Genomic DNA, 26,313 nt, shown 5'->3' on the forward strand with positions numbered 1-26,313 from the left:
CTTGTCTTGTTCCTGAGTTCAGGGGGAATGATTTAAGTTTCTTTCCATTTAATATGATGTTAGCAGTTGGTCTGTTGTATATGGCTTTTATTGTTTTGCAGAATGTTCTGTCTATTCCTGTTCTCTCCAGAGCTTTTAATAAGTATGGATATTGTATTTTGTCAAAGGCTTTTTGGGCATTGACTGAGATAACAATTTGATTCTTGATTTTAGTTCTGTTTATGTGGTGAATTACGTTGATTGATTTACGGATGTTGAACCATCCTCCTGACTGTGGGATGAAGCCTACTTGGTCATGATGCATAATTTTCTTGATCAGTTTCTGGATCCTGTTAGCTAATATTTTATTGAGGAGCTTTGCGTCTGTGTTCATTAGTGATATTGGTCTGTAGTTCTCTTTTTTTGTTGGGTCTTTGCCCGGTTTGGGAATGAGTATGATATTAGCTTCATAGAATGAGTTTGGGATTTCTCCCTCTGTTTCTATTTCGCGGAAGAGTTTGAGGAGTATTGGTATTAGCTCCTCACTAAAGGTTTTATAGAATTCATTGGTGAATCCATCTGGGCCTGGGCTTTTCTTTGTTGGGAGGTTCTTGATTACCTCCTGTATCTCACTGTAAGTTACTGGTTTATTTAGTTGATTTATTTCTTCTTGGTTCAGTTTGGGCAGTTTATACTTCTCTAAGAATTGATCCATTTCTGTAAAATTATTGTGTTTTAGTGAGTAGAGGTTCTGGAAATAGCGCCTTATGATTGTTTGAATATCGTGTGTACTTGTTGTAATTTTTCCAGTGGAGTCCCTGATTTTACGTATATGAGTCTCTTCTCTTCTTTTTTTTTGTAAGTCTTGCGAGCGGGCTGTCAATTTTATTTATTTTCTCAAAGAACCAGCTTTTAGTCTTATTTATTTGTTGAATGGTCTTTCTATTTTCAGTCAGATTTATCTCTTCTTTAATCTTTGTTATCTCTCTCTTCCTAGTCATTTTAGATTTGATCATTTCTTGTTTCTCCAGTTGTTTTAGTTTCATTGTGAGGTTATTCACCTGCTCTGCTTCCATTCTTTTAATGTGAGTGCTGAGGGCAATGATCTTGCCCCTCAGTACTGCCTTAGCTGTGTCCCATAGGTTTCTTTGTGATGTATTTTTTTTATCATTGTGGCTTATGAATTCGTTGATTTTATCTTTAATTTGGTCTGTGGCCCAAGTGTTGGATAAAAGTGTGGGGTTAGCCTCCAAGAATGTGTATTGCCTCTGTGGTAACCTTTGTTATTGAGGGTTACCTTTAATCCACTGTGATCAGATATAATACATGGGATGACATCAATACTTTTGTATTCGCTGAGGTTCTTTGTGTGGGCTATGACATGGTGTATTTTGGAGTATGATCCATGGGCTGCTGAGAAGAAGGTGTATTGGGTCTCTGTAGGGTGGAAGATTGTGTATAGGTCTGTCAGATCCATTTGGGATATGGTGTTACTTAGGTCCTCAGCTCCCTTGCTGATCCTGTGGGTATTGGATCTGTCTCTTGGAGAGAGTGGGGTATTAAACTCTCCCACTATAATTGTGTTTGTGTCTATCTTGTTCTGTAATTCTGTTAGAATTTGCTTGACATATGTAGGGCCTCTTTTGTTCGGTGAGTATACATTTATCACCGTGATGTCTTGATTCCGGATTTTTCCTTGTATTAAAATGTAGTGTCCTTCTTTGTCTTTTTGAGTTGATTTTAATGAAAAGTCCAGCTTGTCTGAGATCAGGGTGGCTACACCTGCCATTTTGGTAGGGGCGTTTGCTTGGAAGATCTTGCTCCATCCTTTTTATTCGGCGCCTGTTTTTGTCCCTTGCTGTTAGGTGGGTCTCTTGTAGACAACAGAGGCCAACTTTTTGTTTGCGGATCCATTCTGCCAGTCTGCTCCTCTTAATCGGAGAGTTTATACCGTTTATATTCAAAGAGATCAAGGATAAGAGTGTTTTTCTCCTTCCATTTTCTTGTTGGGCTGTTTTTCCTCTTTTTTTTTTTTTTTCTTGTCTTTAGTGAGCTGCTCTTTCTGTTGGGCTCTGGCTATTGTAGTTTCTTTCTGTTTCTGTCTGTGTGTCCTGTACGATTTCTGTTGGGTGGGATTCCCCTCTTAGAATTTGCTGTAGGGCTGGTTTTTTATTCACATACTCCTTTAGATCCTCTTTGCTATGGAAAGATCTGGTTTTCCCTTCGAATGTGAACTCCAACTTCGCTGGATATTTAATCCTAGGTTGCATATTCTTGGCCTGTAGAACTTGGATGTTGTTCTTCCACTCACTTTACACTTGGGAGGTTTGTGTGGAGAGGTCTGCTGTTATTCGGATTCTCTTCCCATTGTAGTAAATTTCTTTCTTCGCTTTGCCTGCATTCAGAATTTGCTCTTTATTCTTGAGATCTGAAGTCTTGAATATTATGTGCCTTGGGGTGGCTTTTCTGGGGTCTGGCCCGCCAGGTGTCCTATAGACTTCGGTTACCTGGATGAGGTCCCTTGTGCGATTGGGGAAGTTTTCTGCAGTAACTTTATTGAAAATATGATGAAGCCCTCTGCTCTGGTATTCGGCTCCTTCTTCTAATCCAGTTCTGTGCAGATTATATCTCTTGTCTTTGTCCAGTAGTTCCTGGATTAGTCTGCCCTGAAGCTTCACCATTTCTTGGAGTGTGGTAATTTTCTGGTTCTTGTCGGCTGCTTCATCGTCAAAGAGAGGGATTCTGGATTCCATATGGTCAATTCTTTGTGCTGTGGATTCAATTGCGGAGTTTATGGAGGTCAGAGAGCTATTTATGGCTGCCAGATCAGCTTTGATCGTGGTAATTTCTTCCTTTAAAGAGTTGTATTTTAAATCTATTTTTTCATGCATTTCACTTCTCAGGATGTTAAGGTCTTCTTTAACGGAGGCTTGCATTGTATCCATTTTTGCTTCCATTTCTTTCTCGGCTTCCTGGATGTCCTTCAAGACTTCCACTCTAAACTTCTGGAATTGTTTTCTGATTTTGTTTCTGACGCTTTCCATCATTTCTATGAACATGGCCTCATGTGCTTTTGTATTCTCCATCTCCTCTTCAGTCATGCTGCTTTTTGGAGCTGGCGAGTTGGCTTGCCCTTTGATGAACTGTGTTATATTTCTTTGTGATTTGCGCATCTGGAGATCTGTGGGTGGCTTCCCTGTTTTGACTTCGTGCTGGTTCCAGCTTGTCCATCAGTGGGAGCCTTGTGTCCTGGTGTCCTGGCTCTCGGTTTGGGTTTGGCTGTTGAACCTTGCTTCCCAATGGGTCAGTATGTCCTTCTCAGTTGTTGCTGAGGTGGTCACTCTCCTTGCACTTGGGGTCCGGTAGGTTCTGTGTCTCTCTACGTGGGACAGTGTCCTGCCGCTCTGTTGTGCTGACCCTAGCATGCCCCTGGTGGGGGTTTGCTGGTCGCTGATTCAGTGTGGCATGGAGGCTTATTTCTTCTTTGGTTCTTTTTTCCACTCTGTATCTTGGTCAGAGGAGCTCACCTCTCAGCCAGTTTGCCCTCCTGTGTGGACCGCTACGGGGCCCGTGTTGTTGATGGGGCGGCCCACCCACTTGTGCAAAATGTGCCAAACTGACTGAGCACGGGCCGATGGAGAGCTCTGCCCTCCTGTGTAGGCGCACCTACCAGAGCAGGTGCTGCCACTGTGGCCCCGCCCACCTGAGCGGGGTACGCCTACCAGAGCGGGTGCTGTCGCTGGGGGCCCCACCCACCTGTGCGCTGTGCTCCCACTACAACGGGCGCTGCCACTGTGGCCCTGCCCACCTGAGTGGGGTACTCCTACCAGAGCAAGCCCCGGGTTGTTGGTTTGTGCTTGCACCCTCCTGCGATTCTGCTGTGGGGGGCGGTATGTGTGGGACCCAGTGGGATCAACTCTCCAGGTCCCGTTTACTGCCCTCAGACTGCACCTCCGCTGCGAGGGGGGTGTGTGATCAGGCCCAGGTGACCCTGCTGTGCTGGTATTGCCCACCAGCGCCTGTGATTTTAGTTGTAAAAGTCCGCACGGTCCCGGCGCCTCGGGTGGGGCTTGCACTGCCATCCCCTGGCCCCTGTTGGGAAGGGGGCGGAGCCGGTGTGGCCAGTTCAGACTCCTGGGTGGCCTTGGGGCTGCTCAGCCCTTCCCCTGCTAAACTCCTGTGACTTCCCAGAGTCTGATGGGGCCTTCCCCGCCAGATTTGGTGGTTCTTTGTTCCCTCGGGGTGGGGAGGGGGAGGGAGGGAGAAGTAGCTTCTTTGTAGGGTTTGGGTCTCTGATAGCTATTCTCCCGTTGGGGGAGGGGGTAATGGGGGACTCACTGATCCTGGATTGTGTGTGTGTGTCCCGTGCCGCCGTTGGTCCTTCGGGGGTGGAGTGCTGTGGTGTGGCGAAAGGTCGTGTTGGCGTCCCCGGCTCTCCCCTTCTGCACCGCTGGGTTCCCCAGCCGCTTATGTCTGTTCCTAGTATGGACCCGAACTTCCCGTTGCCACCATCGCCATGTGTCTTGGTCTGCACTCTCCCTGGTGTCCATGGAGTCCCTGGTGTCTGGACTCTGTGCTTCCGGTGTGAGTTTTTGGCAGTCGGTCTGCCAATCGCCAGGTCCCCTTTCCCAGCCTGGCCCTGTTTGGGCCAGGGCCGGCTGGTGGTGGGAGAGTGCCCCGTAGATTCTCCGGCTCTGTGTAGGTTTTCGGCTCTTCTATTTTGCTCCTTTTTGTTTTTCTGCATTTCTCCACTGCTTCTGGCTGCTGGTTTTGCTGGGTTCTTGATGGGGTGTTGGGTGCTGGAGTTCCCAGCTCGCTATTCAGTTGGAGCGAGTCGGGGTGCCTCCCTACTGTGGCGGCGCCATCTTCCTCTCTCAAGTGTGAAGTCTTGGTGCCTGAACCTTCCTCTTCTAGAATGGCTCTCAAGAGTTTCCCAGTTTCCCCCATAAATTAAGTATGGCCTCAGAGCTTTAATTCTGGGATGTTATAATTTATAAGCAAATCAAAAGCTGTATTGATTGCCTTTCATAAATGCCCATATACAGCTTCTCTTTCTTTTCACCCCATTTTCAGTTTCTTGTATTGATTCCTACGAGCATTTGTGAGATATATTGTCGCTTATTTTCTCTTGTTTTGACATGTATGCACTAATGAATTCTCCCCACTGCTTTGATGATTGCCTTACAGGAGAGAATAATCGAGCGCTTGAAAGAACAGCGGGAGAGAGATGATCGGGAAAGACTAGAAGAAATAGAATCCTTCCGAAAAGAGAACAAAGACCTGAAGGAGAAGGTCAATGCTCTACAAGCTGAACTGACAGAGAAAGAGGTGAGTTTGGAGACTTGATAGTCTCACAAACCCATATTCATTGTAGCTAGGAGAGAATAGAGACTTAGTTGGAAAACTTAGGGAATTTAGGACATCATGTGGATACTTGTGGAACCTTTCTTGGAAAGTTGCTTTAGTTCATAGGAAAATATTCCTGTAATTTCCTTCATTGTTGATGCCTACAGACTGCTTCTTTGTTCTGCTCTCTGTGTATACAGTGCTAGTTCCTGAAATTCTTGTGCCTCACCACATTTGTAGTGCTAGAAAGAGACATAATCTATTTTCAGAGTCCTATGATCCTTTGGTTTAGAAGGATAACAACTCCACTTGATTGGGAGTCTCTCATGTGCTAATGCTTATGTTGCCTGCTTTCTCACAAATAGATCACCTAATATCTCTATGCTGGGTGTTGTGACACATTGCATGCTCGACACAAAAGATGTAGGCTAAATGTGCCACCTCTTGTGGAATATTTTTATATTACAGTAAGTAAACAGTGTTCTCATGAAGTAGGAAACAAATACAGAAGTAAATGCCACTTGTGTTTTTATAAGACATTTATTAATGAAAGGTCTAAACTGTGTAGAATAGGCTGAGGACAAGCAAAACTCTGAGGAAGAAACTGATGCTGTAACCCATAGGAGGAATTTCTCCTCCTATGAGTTTTGCTTATAACAATGGACTCATGACCACCCAGGTACTTACTCTCAGCTGACTGCAGATGTTGGTCATGGCTACACAATGCCTTTGTGACAACATCTTGATTAATAACTGAGATGTGTAGTCTAGTCAAAATAAGGCTGGCCATTAGAAATGGCAATGTAAATATCTGTAAAGAACTTTCAAGTTGTACTTAGCAGGGAACTTGTACTTTATTTGTGGTGATAGTATGTCTTCAATATGAAAAAACAACTGGATTATTAAGTCTTCCACTATTAATTAAGGTAGGATATTCTAGACTAGTGAAATTAATTGTAATCCAGGTTCAAGAATTCTCTACCTTTAACAGCTAGGTAATCTTTGGCAAGATGTTCAAATAATTTGAGCTGTGTTTCCTGAACTGAGAAACAAAGATAGGTAATGTGGTTGGGAAGGAGCATCTTGCTGGGTGATGATGACCATCATCACGTTCATTCCTGTGTCCATGCAATATCCTAGCATAAACTATTAGATAACATCCTTATTGACTGAGAGACTATGATGGTGTTAGTGTATTCCTCAGGGCAGCAAATGGATAAAAATAAAATGTACCCCACTGACTTCAGGAATAATTGGAACATTTTCATCACAGAGTTAGATGTTGTTAGCTATTTCATAATTGGGAATAAAGATTGTCCATTTAGGGTAACCCAAAGATATATGAATATTTATTTCTTAATTTTTAGAATTCTGAGAATACAGAAAAACTATTAGTTTCTAGACATGGCTGATAACTGGACTGATAAACGTAAGTCTTGTTTGAGTTAGTCAGATCCATTCTTTTTGTTAAATTTAGATGGAAATTAGGAGTAATTTACTCTAAAGTTGAAAATACTTTTATCTTTAATTCTCCAGAAGATGTTTGTAAAACTAGTGATAATTTTTCTGTCACAGAAATGGAATTTGATGAAAAGTTATAGAATACTTCTTTGATATTTGATTTTCCCTTTGTGGGGTAAGCATTCAAATTGGTATTTTCTTTCATTTTGGTCTGTATGACAGCAGCAAAACTATAAACAGAAAGTTTTTTTTTTTTTTTTTTTGGCCAGTCCTGGGCCTTGGACTCAGGGCCTGAGAACTGTCCCTGGCTTCTTCCCGCTCAAGGCTAGCACTCTGCCACTTGAGCCACAGCGCCGCTTCTGGCCGTTTTCTGTATATGTGGTGCTGGGGAATCGAACCTAGGGCCTCGTGTATATGAGGCAGGCACTCTTGCCACTAGGCTATATCCCCAGCCCAGAAAGTTTTGAGTGTATGTTTTACCATGACATATAAGGACTACTTTGGGACATCATCAAGACTTTCAGAAGTGAAAAGTACTTTTAATGACCACACCATTTGGTCACTTGTGTTTCTACAGCAATTAGGTCCTGTTCTGTTCAATAAGCTGGCCAACTTTAATTTCCTGGCCAGAAATCATTATTGTTACCTTTGTAAGGCTGTATTTACCTTTTCTGTGTAATAGATACCTTATTTCTATGTATAATGTCAATGTATTCAGAATGAAGACATTGCTAGGGAAATTGTAGTGTTTTACTTACCAGCATTTATTTTTTTCTTTCAGTCTAGTTTAATTGACCTCAAAGAACATGCGTCTTCATTAGCCTCTGCAGGGCTGAAAAGAGACTCCAAATTAAAGTCTCTAGAAATAGCCATCGAACAAAAGAAAGAGGAATGTAGCAAATTGGAAGCACAGTTAAAAAAGGTAAGTGAAGTCTTAGGAATAAAATCTACACTCATTTTAAGATGGATTTTTAAGGGAAAGAAAAGACATTTCTTCAAAGGAAATAAATTCCTTATCTTTTTCTCTCTGCTGATAAAAGAATTAATTAAACTCTTAACATTATTGTTAAGAAGTCTACACCAAATCTGTCTGTGAACCTAAAAAAATTATCTTAGTTTTCCTGTCTAAAGAAAACTTGAAAAATAGAAAAGTAGCAGAAGTGAAAAATATAAAATCCAGCCATTACTCTTTGGGCAAATCTCAACTATCAAAAGAGATGAATGGAAATGTTTATAATAAAGCAAAGAGTCCAGGTGACCCTACTATACTTTGATAAACTTTTCTACTTTCAAAAAGACCATTTTTTGTATTAGAACCATGGAAAAGTTTTTCTGCAAACATTTAATTTCTAGAAGCTCACCAACATAGTCAAATCCCAGGCATATTTGTAAAGTGACTATTTATATAGAACCCACAACAACCTTACTGTCTAGGAAAGTATTATATAAAAGGAAGCTTTGGAAAAGGAACAAGAACTTTACATTGTGGCATTCACATGTTTTCTCTGATCAAAACATTTTGTGAAGTGCATTTCCAGTCATGCATTGTTCCTCAGACTTTTTCCCTATGTTGTTTGGTTCGTCTGCACTCATTGTTCACATAAAACTCATAACATTATGAGTTTAAGCATTTTGTTCCCCTTTGATAGCTTACAAATTTATTTAAAATCGATAAGAATCTAAACATTCAAATTAAGGATATAATGCAACTTGACTATGTATAATTCCTAGCACACTTGAATGAGGAGTTTTTAGAATAATGGCCAAGGATATGATGAAATCACAGCCTATAGAGAAATTATTCTGGATATTTAACATTTTAATATTCTACTTTGTATGATATGCTATGTAACGAAATATGATTACACAGGATGTTAGGAAATTATCATGAGAACTTTCACATGAAGAAAGTGTTAGTATGGAAAAAGATAAACACATAGACTAAATCTCTAAAAATGGAAAAAAATCTGTATTTTGAAGTCCCTTTCACAGTTCACTCAGTATTTTCTCTCATTTCAAGAAAGAATAGTGAACAGTATATGAAAGAGTTGCTCATTTGATGATATTTAAATGAAGATTATCTTAGCAAGTTATGCATTGAGGTATGAAATATATTTTGATACAAATAAATGAATACTAAAATATGATATACATGCATATGCATGTCAAGAAATCAGCTTCAATATAGTTTAAAATGAAACAATTTTGTGATCATAAGGTGCAAATAAAGATGACTTTCTAAAAGAGAGAGATGCTGTGGCCCCTACCCTGTGCTGGTCCTCTGCATTGTCCTTCTACAACTGTCAGGGAGGATGTCAAATAGAGCAGGGCCTGAAAAATGTCTTATTTCAGCACTGATGAGTTGCCATGGAGATCAGAGCACTAAACTTTATGATTTCTGCAGATACACGCTCACAATCCTCTCATAGCCACTCATAGATTTGAAATACTCTAGTAACTAAAAGGAAGATGTTCACATATAATGATTATAGCTCCCATGTACATAACTTGATTAGTTTAATAAATCAACATCTATGTAATTCAATATAGTTTCCTTCAACATAGCTGTGGTTTGCCCAAGAGATCACTTACAGTGTGTGTTTTCTTTAGGTTCTTAGGTACACACCATTTGCTGGAACTCACAGACCAAGCTTGTAAATATTTTAGTATTATTCTTGACAGCAGTTTAATATTCTACAATGTTACCAGAATTAAAGTGACAAATATGGTTGTCATACTATAGAGGAATTATTTAATTTATGAAAAGATACTTGTAAATACTTATTTTAAGTATTAATGTAATCTTTGCTTCTACTATGTTCTAAGGCCATAGAACAGTGAGTTTAAATAAGGTAATGATAACTTAAGTATTTTTTATGCCTAATCTGCAGATGCTATTTTGTTATTTTTGGCTTTCTAGAATTAACTAAATTCAAACGTTAGAAAAAATTCAGTAAGTCTTTAATTTCTGCTAATTAATAGTTCCATGCAAACCTCAAGTGCCCATCACCTTAAAAAGAACTGAGATCTGCATGAAATATTTGAAAATATAAGCCAGCAGTATGTGAATGTACATATAAACATATCATTTACTCATGGAAAAATAAACAACTTTAAAAGCTTATGGAGAGTTTGGGCCACCTTTTAACTAAAAGGGTATGTGACTTTTGAATTAAATATAAAGGTTTAATAAATGAAACTTGAGGGCTGGGGATATAGCCTAGTGGCAAGAGTGCCTGCCTCGGATACACGAGGCCCTAGGTTCAATTCCCCAGCACCACATATACAGAAAACGGCCAGAAGCGGCGCTGTGGCTCAAGTGGCAGAGTGCTAGCCTTGAGCAAAAAAGAAGCCAGGGACGGTGCTCGGGCCCTGAGTCCAAGGCCCAGGACTGGCCAAAAATAAATAAATAAATAAATGAATGAAACTTGAAGACACAGTAGTTTCAATATGACAAAAATACACAATGAATTTCCAGTGGAATTTTGCTTAAGAGAACCCAGGTACTTTTGCCCATAAAATACGCATAACATCATAGATGTATTTCATTGAACAGAAATCTTGCCTGCCTGTGAGAGGGAAATCCAAATAATGATTTTAGCATATTTTTGTCTAGTTGACAGTAATTGACATTGGTAAATAGTTTTTACAGAAAAGTTTGTGAAGAACACATTAGGCACTTTTCACTATTTCCTATTTTGTGTAAATTTAAGATGTCTTCAAGTATTTTGTGATGAAAACTGGTTACAGGCAAAAAAGGAACTTGACATATTTCATCCCATCTCTTAAAAAATTTATGTACATGTTCTTGTTTAAGAAACTCTTTCCTAATATTAATGAGGCTGATTAAACAATGCCAACCAAATAATGCCTCACTGCTATTTATATATTATACTTCAAAATTCAATGCATTCATCTCAAGTAGACACCCAAGTTTGTGAGGAATCTGATTATTGACATGTGCATCATAAAAACTTTTGAAAGGCTCAAGTTGTAGAAATCAATGGACTTGTATAATTAAAAATCACTTAAACAACAGCAATCAAAACTACTGTCCTTTGTGCTCTTCAATACTTTGTCCAAGGCATGTTGTGTTTGAGGAGGATTTTTCAACTAATAATATCATTATTTACTTAATTGAAGAAATACGAATTGCATCTCATAAAGGGCACATCTCAGTTTAGAGTGATATAATAATTTCTCCATTATCTCACCTTCTACACTTTGATATCAAACCCCTAGGTAATAGTGCAGGTGTTTGAGAAATGAAACTTGAGGGTCCTATTTAAAATAATATTCAGTACATTTACTTACATGACTACATGAAAATGACAGGTGTCAGAATTTCTAAAGCACTCAGAAAAGGGTATTTTCAAAAACTAATTCTGAATTAACAGCATAAAGTGTTAATGAGGAGTGAAGAGTGGACAATACTGTAGTTTCCTTCAGTCTTCCTATTGACTACATTTTGTTTTTCCTCTTTAAGTTAATATGATAATGGCTTCTAGCTAAAATTTTGCTCTTGTTAATGTTTCATTAGCTAGTCTATATTTTTTGAAGTTTGGCTAACTAGAAAAGTCAGGCTTATGTTAATATTAAAGAAGAACTGATAAGAGTTAATTAATCTTTTATTATTACCATCTCTGAAGTTTAGGTACTAACATTGTTGGCTTGAGCAAAAGTACTTGTGATTCATGGCTGGAGGCCTCACTTCATGTATCATCAAAAGCGGACAGCTTTTTTTATTTCATGGGTTTTTTAACTTGACAAAGGGAAAGTAACACAAACCTTAAATTTCATATTCCAGCTATTCTTTTTTAGGAGCCAAAGACAACATTTGTATTTCCCTAGAGCCTCTCACTTTCACTGTGGAATGTTTAGAAACTGAAATTTCTTCTTATTTTAACAACCAGCTCGTTTGTGCGAATGCACTGGATTTATTCAGCTAATGCTGTTTTTCTGGGTCTTTCCTTCTTTCCTTGTCTGTGCTTCAATGCCTCCCCACCTTTGCCATGTAGCAAGCTGAGCAGTTGTTCAATCAGATGTACAACCCAGTAAGTCATTTCTGAAAGTTCCCGCTGTAACATATCAAAGCATGAGGATCCATCGACCACATGTCACACTATACCATAATGGGGAGGTTTTGAAAATATTTATTAGTCTCTTCCCATTTCCATTCTGTCAAAAGAAAAGACCTATTCAGAGGCCATTGCCATTTCTTTTGAAAGTTAAAAGTTAAGAGCTCAAGGAAATATTATCAGCTCTCATATTCCCTCCTTCCTAACTTCAGCTCTAAGGCTATAGAGAACCGAAAGTGAGATGAATATGTAGGCTCATAGAATACTTCCTCGAATCCTTCAAAAACACACCAACCTGTACAAACAAGAATAGCATTTATAAAATAGCCAGCAATTGAGTCTATGTTATGGTCACAAGCTAGATATTAAACTAGCTTTAAATGTAAAACTAGGGCTATGCTTTTTGAGATTATAAATGTCTAACAGTATTGTGGTTTCTTTTAGCATCATTGAGTTAAGGACAAGTTATTATGTGGTATCCCAATAATAGAAAACAGTTACTCTGATTACAGTTTGTGTACAAAAACTAGGTAACTAATGAAAATAATTGTTAAATGGTCCGTATGCAGTACAATAGAATGGCCCATACTACTAAAATAGCAAACCTTTTTTTGTTTTGTTTTGTGAACTCAAGTAGCTTACCAGGAGGTATATTATATAAAGGTGGCTAGAATATATCACTAGACATATGTGATCTTTACATCCTATTTATAAATTTCCTATTTATAAAGAAAGGAAAGGGCATGGGATAGAGGAAACAATTTAGCCAATAAACTTTTACTTGTTAAGCCATTGCTCCAGAACTCTTACATTTAGTTAGATTTGACCCTTCCTCACAACAAATTTCATATTTTCAAACAGAATTCCCCAAGTCCTGACAGACCATTTTTATTAACCTTTTTTCTGGTATGGATTTTAATGGAGCAGCAAAACTAATCAATCAAAGTTTCCTGTTTTGGGGATATGAGGAACAGATTTCTTATTCCTATAAGAACAAAAAGTCACTAGGACCTTAGTAGAAATTTACTATCTCTGTCTAGCTAGGTAAGATCAAAGAAATAGCTTTGTTAACTTTGAGACCATTTCCAGACATACTGATGACATGGCCTCATCAACTTTTCCTTCACTTCAGCCCAGTGATGGGTTGCTAGCATGTCTAAAACTTTTCAGACTTTAAGTAACAAATTCAAAAGTCCTTGACTGACTTTCCTCCCCATTTTAATTAAGCTAAGCCACTGATTTGGCATCCTGGAAAATGGCCAACTCTCATTATTTTAACTCCCTCTGTCTGCAGATATTCTCAGAGTCCAGTTCATTTTTGACCCAGAGGGAAGTAAAATGATGGTTTTTCTATCCTTAATAGTTTAAAAAAATGATTATGTTTTTCTAGTCTTAAAAGTAATATATAACCAGTTGAAAATTTAAGAAAATAAAGGAGAATATAAGAGAAATTGAGGTGTGGGGTGGGGAAGGATAGCTTGCTACGGAGATAATCCTAAAGAACACTGAGTTGCTCTTGCCTTTGGAACTTTTGTATGGTTTTTGCTGTGCTCTCCCTATCATCTCTTTTTTTTCTTTCTTGCCTTTGTCTTCCTTCCTATTGTTTGTTTTTAATTCCTTCCTGTTCTTTTCTTTTCTCATTTTTTCCTTACCTAATACTCTACTTCTTTTAACCAAATTGTGTAATGGTATTTTTTAAGTTTCCTATCACTTGTTTTTACACAAATTATTAAAATTTTCTCATTTTTTCGGAATACTCTTAGAGATAAACTGTTCTCTATTCCACAAATTTCAATCACCATCCCCCCCCCATTATTCTAATGGTATAACTAATGCTCTGAAAAGCATCTTTCTATATTAGATCCTCTCTCCTTCCTTCCTCCCTCTTTCTCTTCTTTCCTCATAATGAGTTTACTTTGGGGCTAGTGCTTTTAAGAAGCTCCCAACAGTTCCTGCTGCATTGCATTTCATAGAAATTTTGTGAATGCACACATGTCACAGCACTCATTAAATGGGGCCTTTAGACCACACTCGGCCTCACATATTACCATTTTAGATAACTTTGACAATGCTTAGAGGGAATGTTTGTTTTTTCTTTTCTAAGTTTCTACTCTACAATTAATAATGAGGGTTAAATTTTTCATTACATTAACCAGCTTTTAACATTCATATTTTTCTTCTGTAGGTTATTTACATCTTTAAAGCTCTTGTCTAGCATTTACTAGTTTGTTCACTGGTGCACATGAGGTAGTCTGTGCTTTATTCAAAACTTTGCTCAGTTTTGTAGAAATTACTTTTTAAAACTTTTTTTTAATATGTAAAGGGAACTGTTTCACGATTCTTGACCTGTGATTCTCTTTAGGAGTTCCTCATTGCCTTTCTTCTTTGAAGCCATTCTCTGAATGAAGCCATTGCTCACCTATAGTCAAGTATTTTTTTTTATTATTCTTTACATCAATCCAAACATTTAGTCCACTTCTAGTATATCTTAATCAATATTAAGAAGTGAGGATCCAACTACATTTTTCTAAATTACCAGCTAATTAGCACTGTTTATCAAATAATTCCTTGTTTACCACTGATTATGGTATTAATTTGTTGGTTACTAAGCTCTTGTAGGATGTGCATCTGTCTAAGCTGCTGGTCACTTTTAGCTCTTTCTTATTGGGTCAAAAATATAATGATGAACCCTTATTTACTTTTTATTTTACATCAGTTCATTTATTTATTTGTTTGTCTGTTATACAAAAGTGTTACAATTCCATAAGTTGCACTTTATATAATTAAAAAGACTTTTTGTGTGCTGTTCATGAGACTTGAGCTTCATACCCTGTGCTCTGGCTCACCTTTTGTGCTTCTGGCTTTTTGTGGTTAATTGGAGATAAGAGTTTCTGGGATTTTCCTGGCAGGTTGGCTTTGAACCATAGTCGTCAGATCTTAGCTTCCTGAATAGTAAGGATTACAGGTGCCACAGTTGCCCAACACTTAATAATATTAAAAATTTTTACTATAAACCATTGTAGAAATGGTATATTTTAAAATGTGTAATAGAACAAATTTTACTGTAATTATTTTGACTCTTGCTTTTTCATTTTATTAGAAAGTTCTTTCATTTTCTCTCATCATTTCATTGAATTTCCAGATATTTTGTCAGTTAAAAACACAGTTGCTGGTGATTTAATTTGAACTATAATCATTTCTTGACAGTGAGTTGATCGTGATTGATATATTTCTGTAATTATTTTTCCCCTTTCACAAATTTCATTTAAGAATTTTTTTTAAGATTTTAAGGTTTTTTTTAAACAATAATATTTTGTCTTTTTTCTTCTATGAGCCTTACAGTATTTCTATTTAAACTATGTCTATATTTTCAGTTGTTCTTGTAAATAATCTATTTCTCCTTTTATTTTGTAACCAGTTATTGGTAGATAGGAAGAGTCTTTTATTCTGGTATGTTTGTTTTGAATATGGCCACCCTCACATTTTTGGTGAATTATACTGTGGTTGCTTTTATTACATAGACAAAATTTACAGTGAGTTCTATATCAGTGTGTACTCCAATAGAATAAACAGGGATTAAGCCTTAAAGCTTTTCTGCAAGTATTCCTCCCCCCCCCCCCCGAGAACAAATGAACCTCTTACTTTTGTACCTTCTTTACTGTAGACTCTCATTGTACTCAGTGACAGTCTAATGCTATTTTTTAGGAAACTAACCTTTTGCCTTTGAATCCTAATTATTTCTTATAATAACTACCTTTCTGCAGCTTAACTAGCAGTCTGGGGGAGTTAACTGTGTGGCTGGGGGTGTTCATCTTGTCATTGTAAACTCTTCACAGGTTATCATCAGTGGAGTCCTTTTTCTTCCCTTTGTTCTTAGTCCTAGACAAATAATATGGTTTTATCATCAGTTTCGAATACCTTCTTTACTGTGGCCCTGGTGGTTATTCTACTCTGAGATAGTATCCAGAAGTCTTTCATAAATTTTTAATAACTCTTTAGACCTTTTGTTTCCTCAGTCTCAATCTAGTGTTTGGCAGGGTATCTTCATTGCTGCAAGCCTCAGTGCGCAAGCAACCTTGCGACTGGCCAGTGTGCACTTAGACTCCTCTGTTGTTCTCCACCTATGATTCCCCCTCCTACCTAGTCACTATCCATGTGAAATATCCTTCCCTTTGAGCACACCTTTTGCAGGGCTCAAACTTTACTTAAACCTTGAAAAGAACAAGACCAAGCATTTTCCATTCCAGTGAGAGGGGAAAAAAACGTCTTGTTAATGTTCAGTGAGGTCTTCCTGATTTATATGTCATTATAGGACCGTAAAATTCCAGGAACACAGTGGGCTGAATTATAAATGTTTCCACAGTGATTGTTTACACGTTGTGGTTTCTCTTTAAGATTTTTTAAAATCCCATTTCTAAAAACTATTTGATTCACTCTTAAACTAGTAGCTCCTGACAAAGTTGCACATGACAACTATTTAAGAAATAACTTAGGACACACACAGGGACATGCAAACACATGGACATACAAACCACACACCCTACAATTGATATAGGCTTTCAGTGTCTAAAGAACTGAAACAGTACTTACAATAGCATGTAAGATTTGAAGTTACATACTTTATTTCAGAACCTCTACATTGCCAATTTAGGAAGTTGTGCAGTTCAAAGGAATTACATTACTAGTTAGATTTTTGTTTAAAGGGTTCTTACAAAGGACCAAGTATAGAGTTGGGTAGTTTCTGTATAATAAAAACATTTATTTTGAGTATGTGTTTATATTTATTCATACAATTCTTATTTATTCCACCTATAACATTTTTCTTTTTAGTTTTCTTTACAATGACAATGTATAGGACTTCAAGACATAACATTATTTATTCCCAAGTGTGTTATTTGTTTTCAATTAATGTGCCTATCATTAATTTGTTTTATTTAAAGTGCATTTTAAATTTTATAATAGGTTGTAGTTCCATAATAATCCATAGAAACATTATATTAGCAAGACTTATTTTTCTCATAACTTAAAATAATGTGAAAATTGGTACTTCTTTTAGAAAATTGAAATAAAATATATTAAACAAAGTAGATGATTCCGGGCTGGGAATGTGGCTTAGAGGTAGAGTGCTTGCCTAGCATGCAAGAAGCCCTGGGTTCGATTCCTCAGTCCTACATAAACAGAAAAAGCCAGAAGTGACTTTGTGGCTCAAGCAGTAGAGTGCTAAAAAATAAAATAAAATAAAATAAAAATAATTTTAGTAATAAGTGATTCCCCTGTTGTTCTTCTGCTAAGACATGAAAAGAATGTTAAGGTGCTGTCAGAGTGTACCCACCCAGCAAAATGCTGCAACTGAGAATCCTATTGTACAGAGCATAAACTTAGTACATACTGCTCAAAATCCAGATGCATCAGGGATGAAAGATCCACAGATTCATGACTTCACTTTCTGCTTTTATTTTATGGTCATGGGTAATCATTTGATTAGTCGAAGGAAATGATTTTTTAAATTAAAATTGTTAGGGCCTATCTCAAAGAAACAGTGTTATGCAATATTGAAACTGAATGTCCCCCTCTTGTATCACTGCAGGCTTCTGGACCAAAGGTCATGTTTTCCTTTTTAGACATCTGGAATGAAGAACTAGTATTTGACTAAAAATAATCTGTGACTGACCTTTACAAGATTAAGTACAAATAAACTTGAGATTTGTGATTTTGATAGTGCTAAACTCCAAACATGTTTTAAAAAATTATTTTTATTTAGTTGTGTTCATTATACAGTTTTCATCTGTACACCCAACATGCTCTGATCAAGTTCAACTCCCTGCTTCACAGTCTCAAAACTCTAAACTTTATATGCTTCCTCACTTTTCTGTGCTTAAAGCTTTTCAAGAAATACTTGAGACAGAACAGATACTTGGATTTTCTTTAAGTTGACCTATATAATCAGCAAGTTAAATCTCTCCTTTAGCCTCTCTTATTTCTTTACTTTGATTTAGACAGTGTTAATTTTGTACTTTGCTTGACTTCCTGATAGTTATATTTTCTTCTATTAAAATACCTTCAAGTATTGTGATATATTACTCATCTTTAGTCATTGCCAATCTTGGAGAATTTTCCTTATGTATGCAAATGTAAGAGAATTACAATGAAAGAACCCCTCCCAGTTTATTGATCTAATGTGTAACATTGGCGTCCCTATAATGTTCTTTTCTAATTGTCTGTTTTTCTAGAAGATGCTTGAGAATTGCTCTAGAAGTCTCAAAACATATTTTGAGGCAAAACCTGATAAGTGATTATTGATATTCCTTTGGTTTTAATGAGCAATTGAATGTCCCAGAAAGAGATAATCTTGACCATATTCCTGATCAATAAATTCTGGAAAGAAAAGATCTTCACCAATTTGCATCATAAGGTTAGATTCCTGACTAATAAAAATGGAGTGATATTGTTAATTACTTCAGAAGAAATGGAATGGAGAAGCATTTTTCACATGAGGGAGATAATTTCAACTCAACAGAACAGATACTTAAGAGGAAATAATTGCTACCCATTTTCTACTTAAATCTTGAATATATCAGGATGAGGTTTTGGTAGGAATTTTTTGCAATAATGATTTATTGAAATATTTTCTTCTGTAGTAGAAGGTATGTTAGACTAAATCTATTCCCCATTTTGCTCCTCATCAGAGGCTGACAGTCCAGATTTAAAAAAAAACTATTGTAATTTAAGAAAGCAAGGGTATTACATAAATATAAATAAAATGTTTCTTTTCTTCCATTATTTGGCATTAGAAACTTGAAGGAAGCATTGGATTATACACTCAATTTTCCCCTTCATTTATTTATTCAGTCACTTGTTTACTTATTCATTTAGTCTATCACTCCTAGGTCTATGAATCTCACAATAGTGCATTTAAACTGTAATGGTTATAAAAATTTAAGTCCATTTCCTGGAAGGTTGTGATTCATGATAAGCAAGAGATCTTATTCATAACTCCTTGCACATTTATGGAAACTTTTATCTCAAGGACTTAGGATGGGTTGGAAAACAGAATCCTCCCAACCTTCTGAAAAAGCCATTGTTACTCTGAAATCTTTATGTGACTCTTTGTCAAAATTTTATTGATGTAAGTAATTTAAACATGTGATCTAGTTGCACCTTTATCTGAAATCCCTTCCACAAATTCTGGCATCAGTACTGAAAATAGTTTGACATAATTTTTTTCCCCTGGAATCAGTACATAGTATTATGGAGCTATAGATAGACATATTTTAGCTCCTAGATTTTCTATTTTAACTTGCAGCCTATCTTTTCATTTAAAAAATACATGGAATATTAGCTAGCAGATACAGTCATCTGTAAACTTAACAATGGTCTTTATTTCAATAATATTACCTCACTTCAGTGTTACCTGAGGTCATCATTGATGTTATCTAGTTCTGTCATTTTTCCTAGACTGTCTATATATCGAAATAGCCCATGAATCCTTAAACATACTCAAATTTTCTCACTTACTAGGTTCACAAGACTATGAACCATTTAGTTTTACCCAATGTAGAAAACTGGTCTTAGATTTTCATCTTCAGGGACCTCAAATAAGGAATGTGCTCACATCCCTATTAGCAGACTGTACTCTCCATCTACGCTTTTTAGGAGGAACCTTTAAAACATATCGAGCATCTTATGGATAAAAATCTAATAAGGCTCTTAGCTGCATAACAAGCCTTATTTCTGGGATACATATTGAAAAATAATAACTCTAACAATATCTCCTATTTGTCTACTCATTTTGTAGTTTTCATTGTTCTAGTCTACATCATTTTCCTGTGGACATAAGGCACAGGGTTCCATTTAGAATGAAGGTCTCACAGCTAGTTACTACTGCTATGCTCACTTACTAAAAACAATGATAATTATAATCACAATAATAAAATAATCAACGAAAACTATAGAAGCTAACTGCTTTAACAAGCGTCATTGAGAAAGGAATTTCAACTTTAGACAGAAACAATCACAATGTTTATTTTCTTGTTTTGAATGTTTGTATATATCATTACTCGATGCATTAATTCTTTTTTATATCTTAATGTCACTGATTAGACAGTTTGAGAAATGTCATCAGATGATATTTAGATGCTATAGAATAATGGTAGTATTAGCAGAAAAATGGATTAAAGGTTAACATAAAGATTATTTTTAGCTATTAAAACCTATGTTTTAATAATTTTTGTCACAAAAAAAACTTGAGTTGTTTGTTATTAACTCAAATAGAAGTAGATATGTAAAGTCAGTATTATCCTGTCTTTTAAAATAGAATATCTGCTCTACATTTTAAAATTAAAGATTAGGATGTTGCAGTATCTTATGCTTAAAAAAATTACTTGATTAGTAAACTCCTAAAATCATAGTAACTCAGGCTATTCTTTCAGATTATGTAAAATATACTAAAAAGGTCAATAATTTATTAGAATGACACCCAAAGTGGATACTTAATAAAAATAAATTTTTTTCTGTCTTAGAAGAAAAACCTAGAACAGGATTAGGTAAGAGGGAGTAAACCAGTTTCGATAGTATGTTAAACGGATCTATTTTTCCAAGTTCTTTTGCATAGTTGCCTTTATTTCTTAAATGAGGAAGTTTTGAAGAACATGAAAACAAATTACCCCCCTTTCATCCTCATGCTTCAATAATGTTACATGCAAAATAATTTTAAATGATTTTGTCATAAGAAACTTATTTTATTTTTACTAATTTTTGAATTTTTTTTTCTACTAAATCATTGCAAAGACTATGAACCTTCTAACTGTAGTACTAGTCTTAACTTTTCTAACCATGCATGATTCATTGGACCCCACAGTAGCTGGAGCTTGCTTGCCTTGGTTTTTCCCTGAAATCCCAAAGAAAAAGTGTGCAAAAGCACATTGAACATCTGCTCTACATGACAAGACAGCAGAACAACTTTGAAGTCCTAATAAATTGTTAACCTTTTCTTGTTTCACATGTTAATTTTGGAGATACATACCTTTGGCTTTTCGGAACTTTTTCTGTTGAATGTGCACTGTTGTTAAACTACTTGTTTTTTCCCTGCCTACTCTTTGAAGAAGTCAATTAGGAATAATGGGAAACAAGGGGTAGGCAAAACATTGCAGTGCAGTGTTCTTTCCACCTGACTGGGAATATTTCAGCCAGAGTTTATTTTGAGGTATAAAAGGCTGTAACACATTCACACACACACACACACACACACAAACCACAAAGACTTTGGCTGCAAATTATTCTCCAGTGTTGTTGCTTACCGTTGCTTGTGTCTGTTCTCGTGTGTAAAGCTGCCACCCATCCATGCATGTGTTTGCAGATTCTTGTCTATGTGCTTGTTCATGAATTAGCTCATCCTCCTCATGATTTAAAGATTAAACATATTCAAGAAAACAAGAATTTATGGGTATGACTGTTGGCCAGAAAGCCTTTCCTTACTTAGGAGCCTTTCTTTTTCATTCTATCTGCTGCTGAAAGTTCTAAAAGATTAAGTACTCAACAGTCAGTCTGCCAGCTGCTTACATGTTACCTGGCCACAAATATATTGTGACAGAACTTGGAAAACAGTTTTAATAATTGTGTAGTTTCAGTTCTTTGCACTAGAAATGGAAGCATTTGTTCTGTTCAGCGCCTTTATTATATGGAGTTGTCTTGTCTTAATACTGCTTGCCAAATGAGCAAGAGGAAAGATACTATGGACTAACCCCCGCTCCCCATTAGTCCTGCTGCTATTGATGGAAAGAAAAGCCAAAAGTTACAATGTTTTCTGGAACAAAATAATAATTAAAGTAGCTCACTACAAAAAAATGTATTATTTACTTTCAAGTCAACATTTTCTAAGGTAGTGAAAATGTATGAGTTTTTTCCTACTTCAATTTGCCTTCTTACTGACAGAATACCCATAATTTTTGTTGGTTATCTCTCCAAAGTTAATTTCTGGATCATTGATGACTGCTAGCTATTGTTCTAAATCACTGTCTTAACTACGTTCTTTAAAAATGTAATGTTGAAGGCTCATAATATTGAAGATGACTCCAGAATGAACCCTGAGTTTGCAGACCGACTAAAACAGCTTGATAAAGAAGCATCTTACTACCGTGATGAGTGTGGCAAGGCCCAGGCAGAAGTGGACCGGTTGCTGGAGATCCTCAAGGAGGTGGAAAATGAAAAGAATGACAAGGACAAGAAGATTGCGGAACTCGAAAGGTAGGTTTTCAGTCATGTGAACTGTCTGTGGTGAGTGAACTATGATGACTTGGTTGCGCATTTCAAGTTGTTTTAGATTTGGGATGCACAGTTCCATCTTCATAGTACAAGCTCAAAACAAGTTATGTATGAAAAATTTGGCCTGTTACATTCTGTGGGACACTGAGAAGGTAATGGGCTTATGCATTGAAGGGTTATATACTTCTTCAGTGTTTATGACATAGTGGCTGAATTTCTTGAGTGATGTAGCATGTGTACAAGCTAAGTATGCAAAAAATTGGGTCTCTGACTACCTGGAATCTCAGAGTTTTCCTGGTAGAGATGAACATTTGTGGCTTAGGCTTGTCATGAGCAAAATAATATGAGAGAATACAGTTGGGGGTTCTTTGTTTAAGCTAGGGGAACAGGGAGGAAACTTGTATCTTTGTTAGTCTTTGGCTCATCATAATCAGTTCATCCTTGGAATTTATTGTTTATGAGGATCATATAGTGCTTGGAAAATAGATGGAAGTAAATATGCTTGAATAGGGCCTACATGATAGCTAATTCTGTCCCAAACAAGGAGGGTTGGTTATATTAATGTTCCAGGGTATTTAGATTTTCAAATAAACCCTACCCATATTAGTAATATTCATGTATATCACAGTATCTAAAAATAAGCTATCAATGCCTTTTCCTAAAGTTCATATAAAGGAAAAACTTTCTGAATAATCTTATATAACTCTGTAACCTCTGAGGATTTCTCGTTGGTTCAAATTTTTCTGTCCTAGATTCAGTCCATATGGAAAAGATCATCAAATTCTGAATAAATCAGAGAGTGTTTGCCAGCTCTGATTGAGATACCGTGAGGCCCTGAAGGACTTCAAGATAAATACAGAGTAGTTCTTAGTGGTCTTACATAAAGATAATAGAGTTTCATGAAAGAAAAACCTGGGTTCAGATTTTATATCTGCTTTATGCTAGCACTGTGATCTTGGACACACCTTCTCTTCTAGTGTTTACCTGAATAATTAGAGGTAAACTCACAGCCTTTTTTGCCTGGGTGGGCTCTGAACCACAGTTCCCATATCTCAGGCTCCTGAGCAGCTAGGGTTACATATGTTAGCAGAGGTGCTCAGATCATTTTAATTTTAAAATTTGAAAAGGTACTGCCAGTGTACTAGTATAGCTGTATGCATGGCCGTTTTTAAATTGCATTTAAGACCACAATTTTTTATAAAAAGCTAGCATGGGATCACAGGAAAGATATGATCACATCTTGTTTATTAGTTAGAAAACTGACCTTGAAAAGTTGAAGGACAACCTTCTAGAGATTGGTCCTGTGGTCAGACAGTTAAAAAACTATAATGTAAGTCTGTGGATTCCTATTCTGCTCTGAGAAACAGGGAATCCTATAGGAGATATTTTAGAAATAATACCAATGATATTAATTATGATCAATTGGTTATATAATTAATATACTATAATTATGATCCCAGTAATAAGTACTGTGTGCCAGATACTTTCTTAAGTACCTGCTCTGCAAAACTGAATACAATTTAATCTTTTACCCATCATAAAAATGGTTAGAATCACATTTTATGTATAAATTAGAAATATTCTGTAGGTTTCTTAAGTTCCTAGAGCTCATAAGAAACTACCTAGGATGGGCAGAGGATCCGCTAACAACCCCTTTCACCAATGGACCAGTATCAATGAGGAATCATGCAGCCAGTGGAGAGCAGTCCCTGAGCAGGCACCACAGCCTGAAGGCATTTTTCTGCACTAAAAGAGCTCACCAGCACTGTAATTGAAAATCAGGATCAGCTACTATAAACATTTACATATGAATAGCTTAATTATCTAGTTGGACAAACAAGTCTTAGCTGGGCGCTGTTGCCATTAAATCATCAAGAATATTCACAGTTTTATTTTTTCAATATGGAATGCATTAAAGCTGCAGTGATTTTACAGGCATTTATCTTTATGCGCTTTCTGCACATTTTCTTTATCTCTACGTTTGCCTCTCCTTAAAGCTGATGCCTCCCAGGAACTGTAATTCATAAAATGTGTGCTGAGATTTGACTCTCCCACAAGTCTCTGCCTGCCTGTGTCTTGGGTCCAGCAGTAGAGTGTAGTCTGGGAAATATCTGAGTCCTGGGACTTAGGAAGTGGGGGTGGTAACCCAGAGGGGCAGTATCTTGGGAAAAAGAGGGTTTGGCCTTGGCCTGAGGTACTATCTACTGGGTACATGTGTGTTATGACCAAAACATTGTCCTCTAGTTGTCAGGCAGCCTCTTTCACATTGGACAGCATCTCCATTTGTTGATTTACACTATGAAATTCATACCTCATAATGCTGGAAACTAAAGATTTCTTAGCATTATGATATATATCTCCATTTTGGAGTCACAGAGAGTGCTTGCAATTAAGTTTGTGATTTTCAAAACCAAAATATTGAACTTGAAATGAATTTGTGGTCTCTGGCTTGTAATGTGACCTACCAGAGTGAAAATGCCTCTTTTGAAGCAGCTTACATTCAAAAATATGCCAGAACATTAGGCATATAAAAAAACCCCACTTTTTTTAGGGTTAGAACTAACTTGAATGCCCCAAACACTGGCCTGCTTCTCTCTCAAAAGGCAATTTGTGTTTGCTTTCTATCCCATCAGTCCTTAGACACAGGGTAAAAAAAAAAAAAAAAAGACAAACAACTACAAAAGCAATACTTGCAAAACTGTTTGGTGTAAATGAACTGAACAATGTAACAACTCATGGGGGGGAAGGGGGAGGGGGGAGGGGGGAAGGAAGGACCAGGTACCAAACAGTATAAGAAATGTATCCAATGCCTAATGTATGAATCTGTAACCTCTCTGTAATTCAGTTTGATAATAAAAAAAATATATTAAAAAATTCTCTCCTCAGTGGATATAGTCCAAATAGTATGTGGCTGGCTTTCCAAAGAGGATGATTTTTTAAAAATCAGCTATCAGAGAGCTTGCTTGTTAAGCTACATGTTGCTCTAAACTGGTTCTTATGCACATTCTTGCCCAGGAACTTTTTTTTTTTTGCCCAGGAACTTTTGTGTTTCATGCTTAAGGCCCAGCTAACAGCATCTGCCTAGAAGTATGGGCTGCTGTGGAGGAGTTGGCCACACACAGGGTGGTGGGCTTTCAGTGTGTCCTGAAGAGTGGGTCAAATTTATCCTGAAGCCTTTATTATTAATCACTGATGCCACATACCATGTATGCTATAGAGCCAAAGAGCTGACTAAACCTTCCTGAAAATTCAGTACACTGGTTGGCACCTCTGGGTTGGTGACCATCAAAATATCTGAGTTTTGTTTGCAGTTTCAAAAGTAAGCTTTTGGTGTTCGGGGAAAGAGAGAGGTTAATCAAAGTGTCAAGCCAGACCTGCTACCACTGGATTTCTGCATCACACCCATGGGAAGGGCTCATTCAGGTGACCTTTCACATAAGTATCTTGATTTTGTTGGAGGTTTTGCTGATGTTTGTCTGAGGATAGGGAACACCCAACTTGAGCACTCAGTCACGGTTTTTTCCCCTCTATGGGGACAGGGCAGGTCCACATCAGAATGGAAGTCAAAGTACTACTTAATAATCTGGACCAAACACTAATACCACCAAACATTGGACATTAAAAATGATTTTAGGTGCCTAACAGAACCTACCTAAGGTTGTAAAAGAAACGATTTCTTCCCTTCTGATTTGCTTAAGAACATACTGACATAATTTCCTTAATGCATTTCAGACCTCTTTTCAAAAAGTAACTTGGGCTTTGTTATTTCTAAAATATGATAATGTTCTAGAAGTTTCATGTCATGAAAGAAAGTTGATAGCGATTTTGTTTTGTTATATACTCCTCTCTGAGTAATTTCTACTCAGGTTTACAAATATATTTGGAAAAAGCTTCTTAAAATGGGTGGCCGAAGGTGCACACCACTTGTAGCTACCTCTGCTGAAAGGACAGGGACCTCATGAATGTCTTTGATGAAACCTGAAGACCCTTGGAAAGGCAACAACATCCTAAATATGTGCTTGCTACTTAATTTTAGAATTTTCTAAACCTTGGCCCCGGGATGCAACTTAAATACCTCTGATCTAGAGGGCTTTGAAACAGCAGCTGGGGCCAGGGTTGCTAAGGCCTCCACAATGACCAGGGTCTGACTTGATTCTCATTTTTTATTAGTTGCACATTTATGATCACA

At 36.9% G+C, this 26,313-nt stretch overlaps 1 protein-coding gene across 8 annotated transcripts in view; it reads left to right on the top strand.

The window, feature by feature from the left end:
• The window catches only part of Erc2 (ELKS/RAB6-interacting/CAST family member 2), a 973,754-nt gene that overhangs the window by 460,211 nt on the left and 487,230 nt on the right, over window positions 1-26,313 (top strand). For all 8 annotated transcript variants that reach the window (XR_007212331.1, XM_048355798.1, XM_048355799.1 and 5 more), the window contains exons 9-11: window positions 5,167-5,307; window positions 7,568-7,708; window positions 21,913-22,106. Coding sequence is in view for 7 of the 8 variants with exons in the window: in XM_048355798.1 (XP_048211755.1) it covers window positions 5,167-5,307; window positions 7,568-7,708; window positions 21,913-22,106 (476 nt within the window). In the remaining variant the exon portion in view is untranslated. The remainder of the gene's footprint in view (window positions 1-5,166; window positions 5,308-7,567; window positions 7,709-21,912; window positions 22,107-26,313) is intronic.

This window comes from Perognathus longimembris, chromosome 10 (assembly GCF_023159225.1).
Source record: "Perognathus longimembris pacificus isolate PPM17 chromosome 10, ASM2315922v1, whole genome shotgun sequence".
NCBI classification, from domain to species: Eukaryota; Metazoa; Chordata; class Mammalia; order Rodentia; family Heteromyidae; genus Perognathus; species Perognathus longimembris.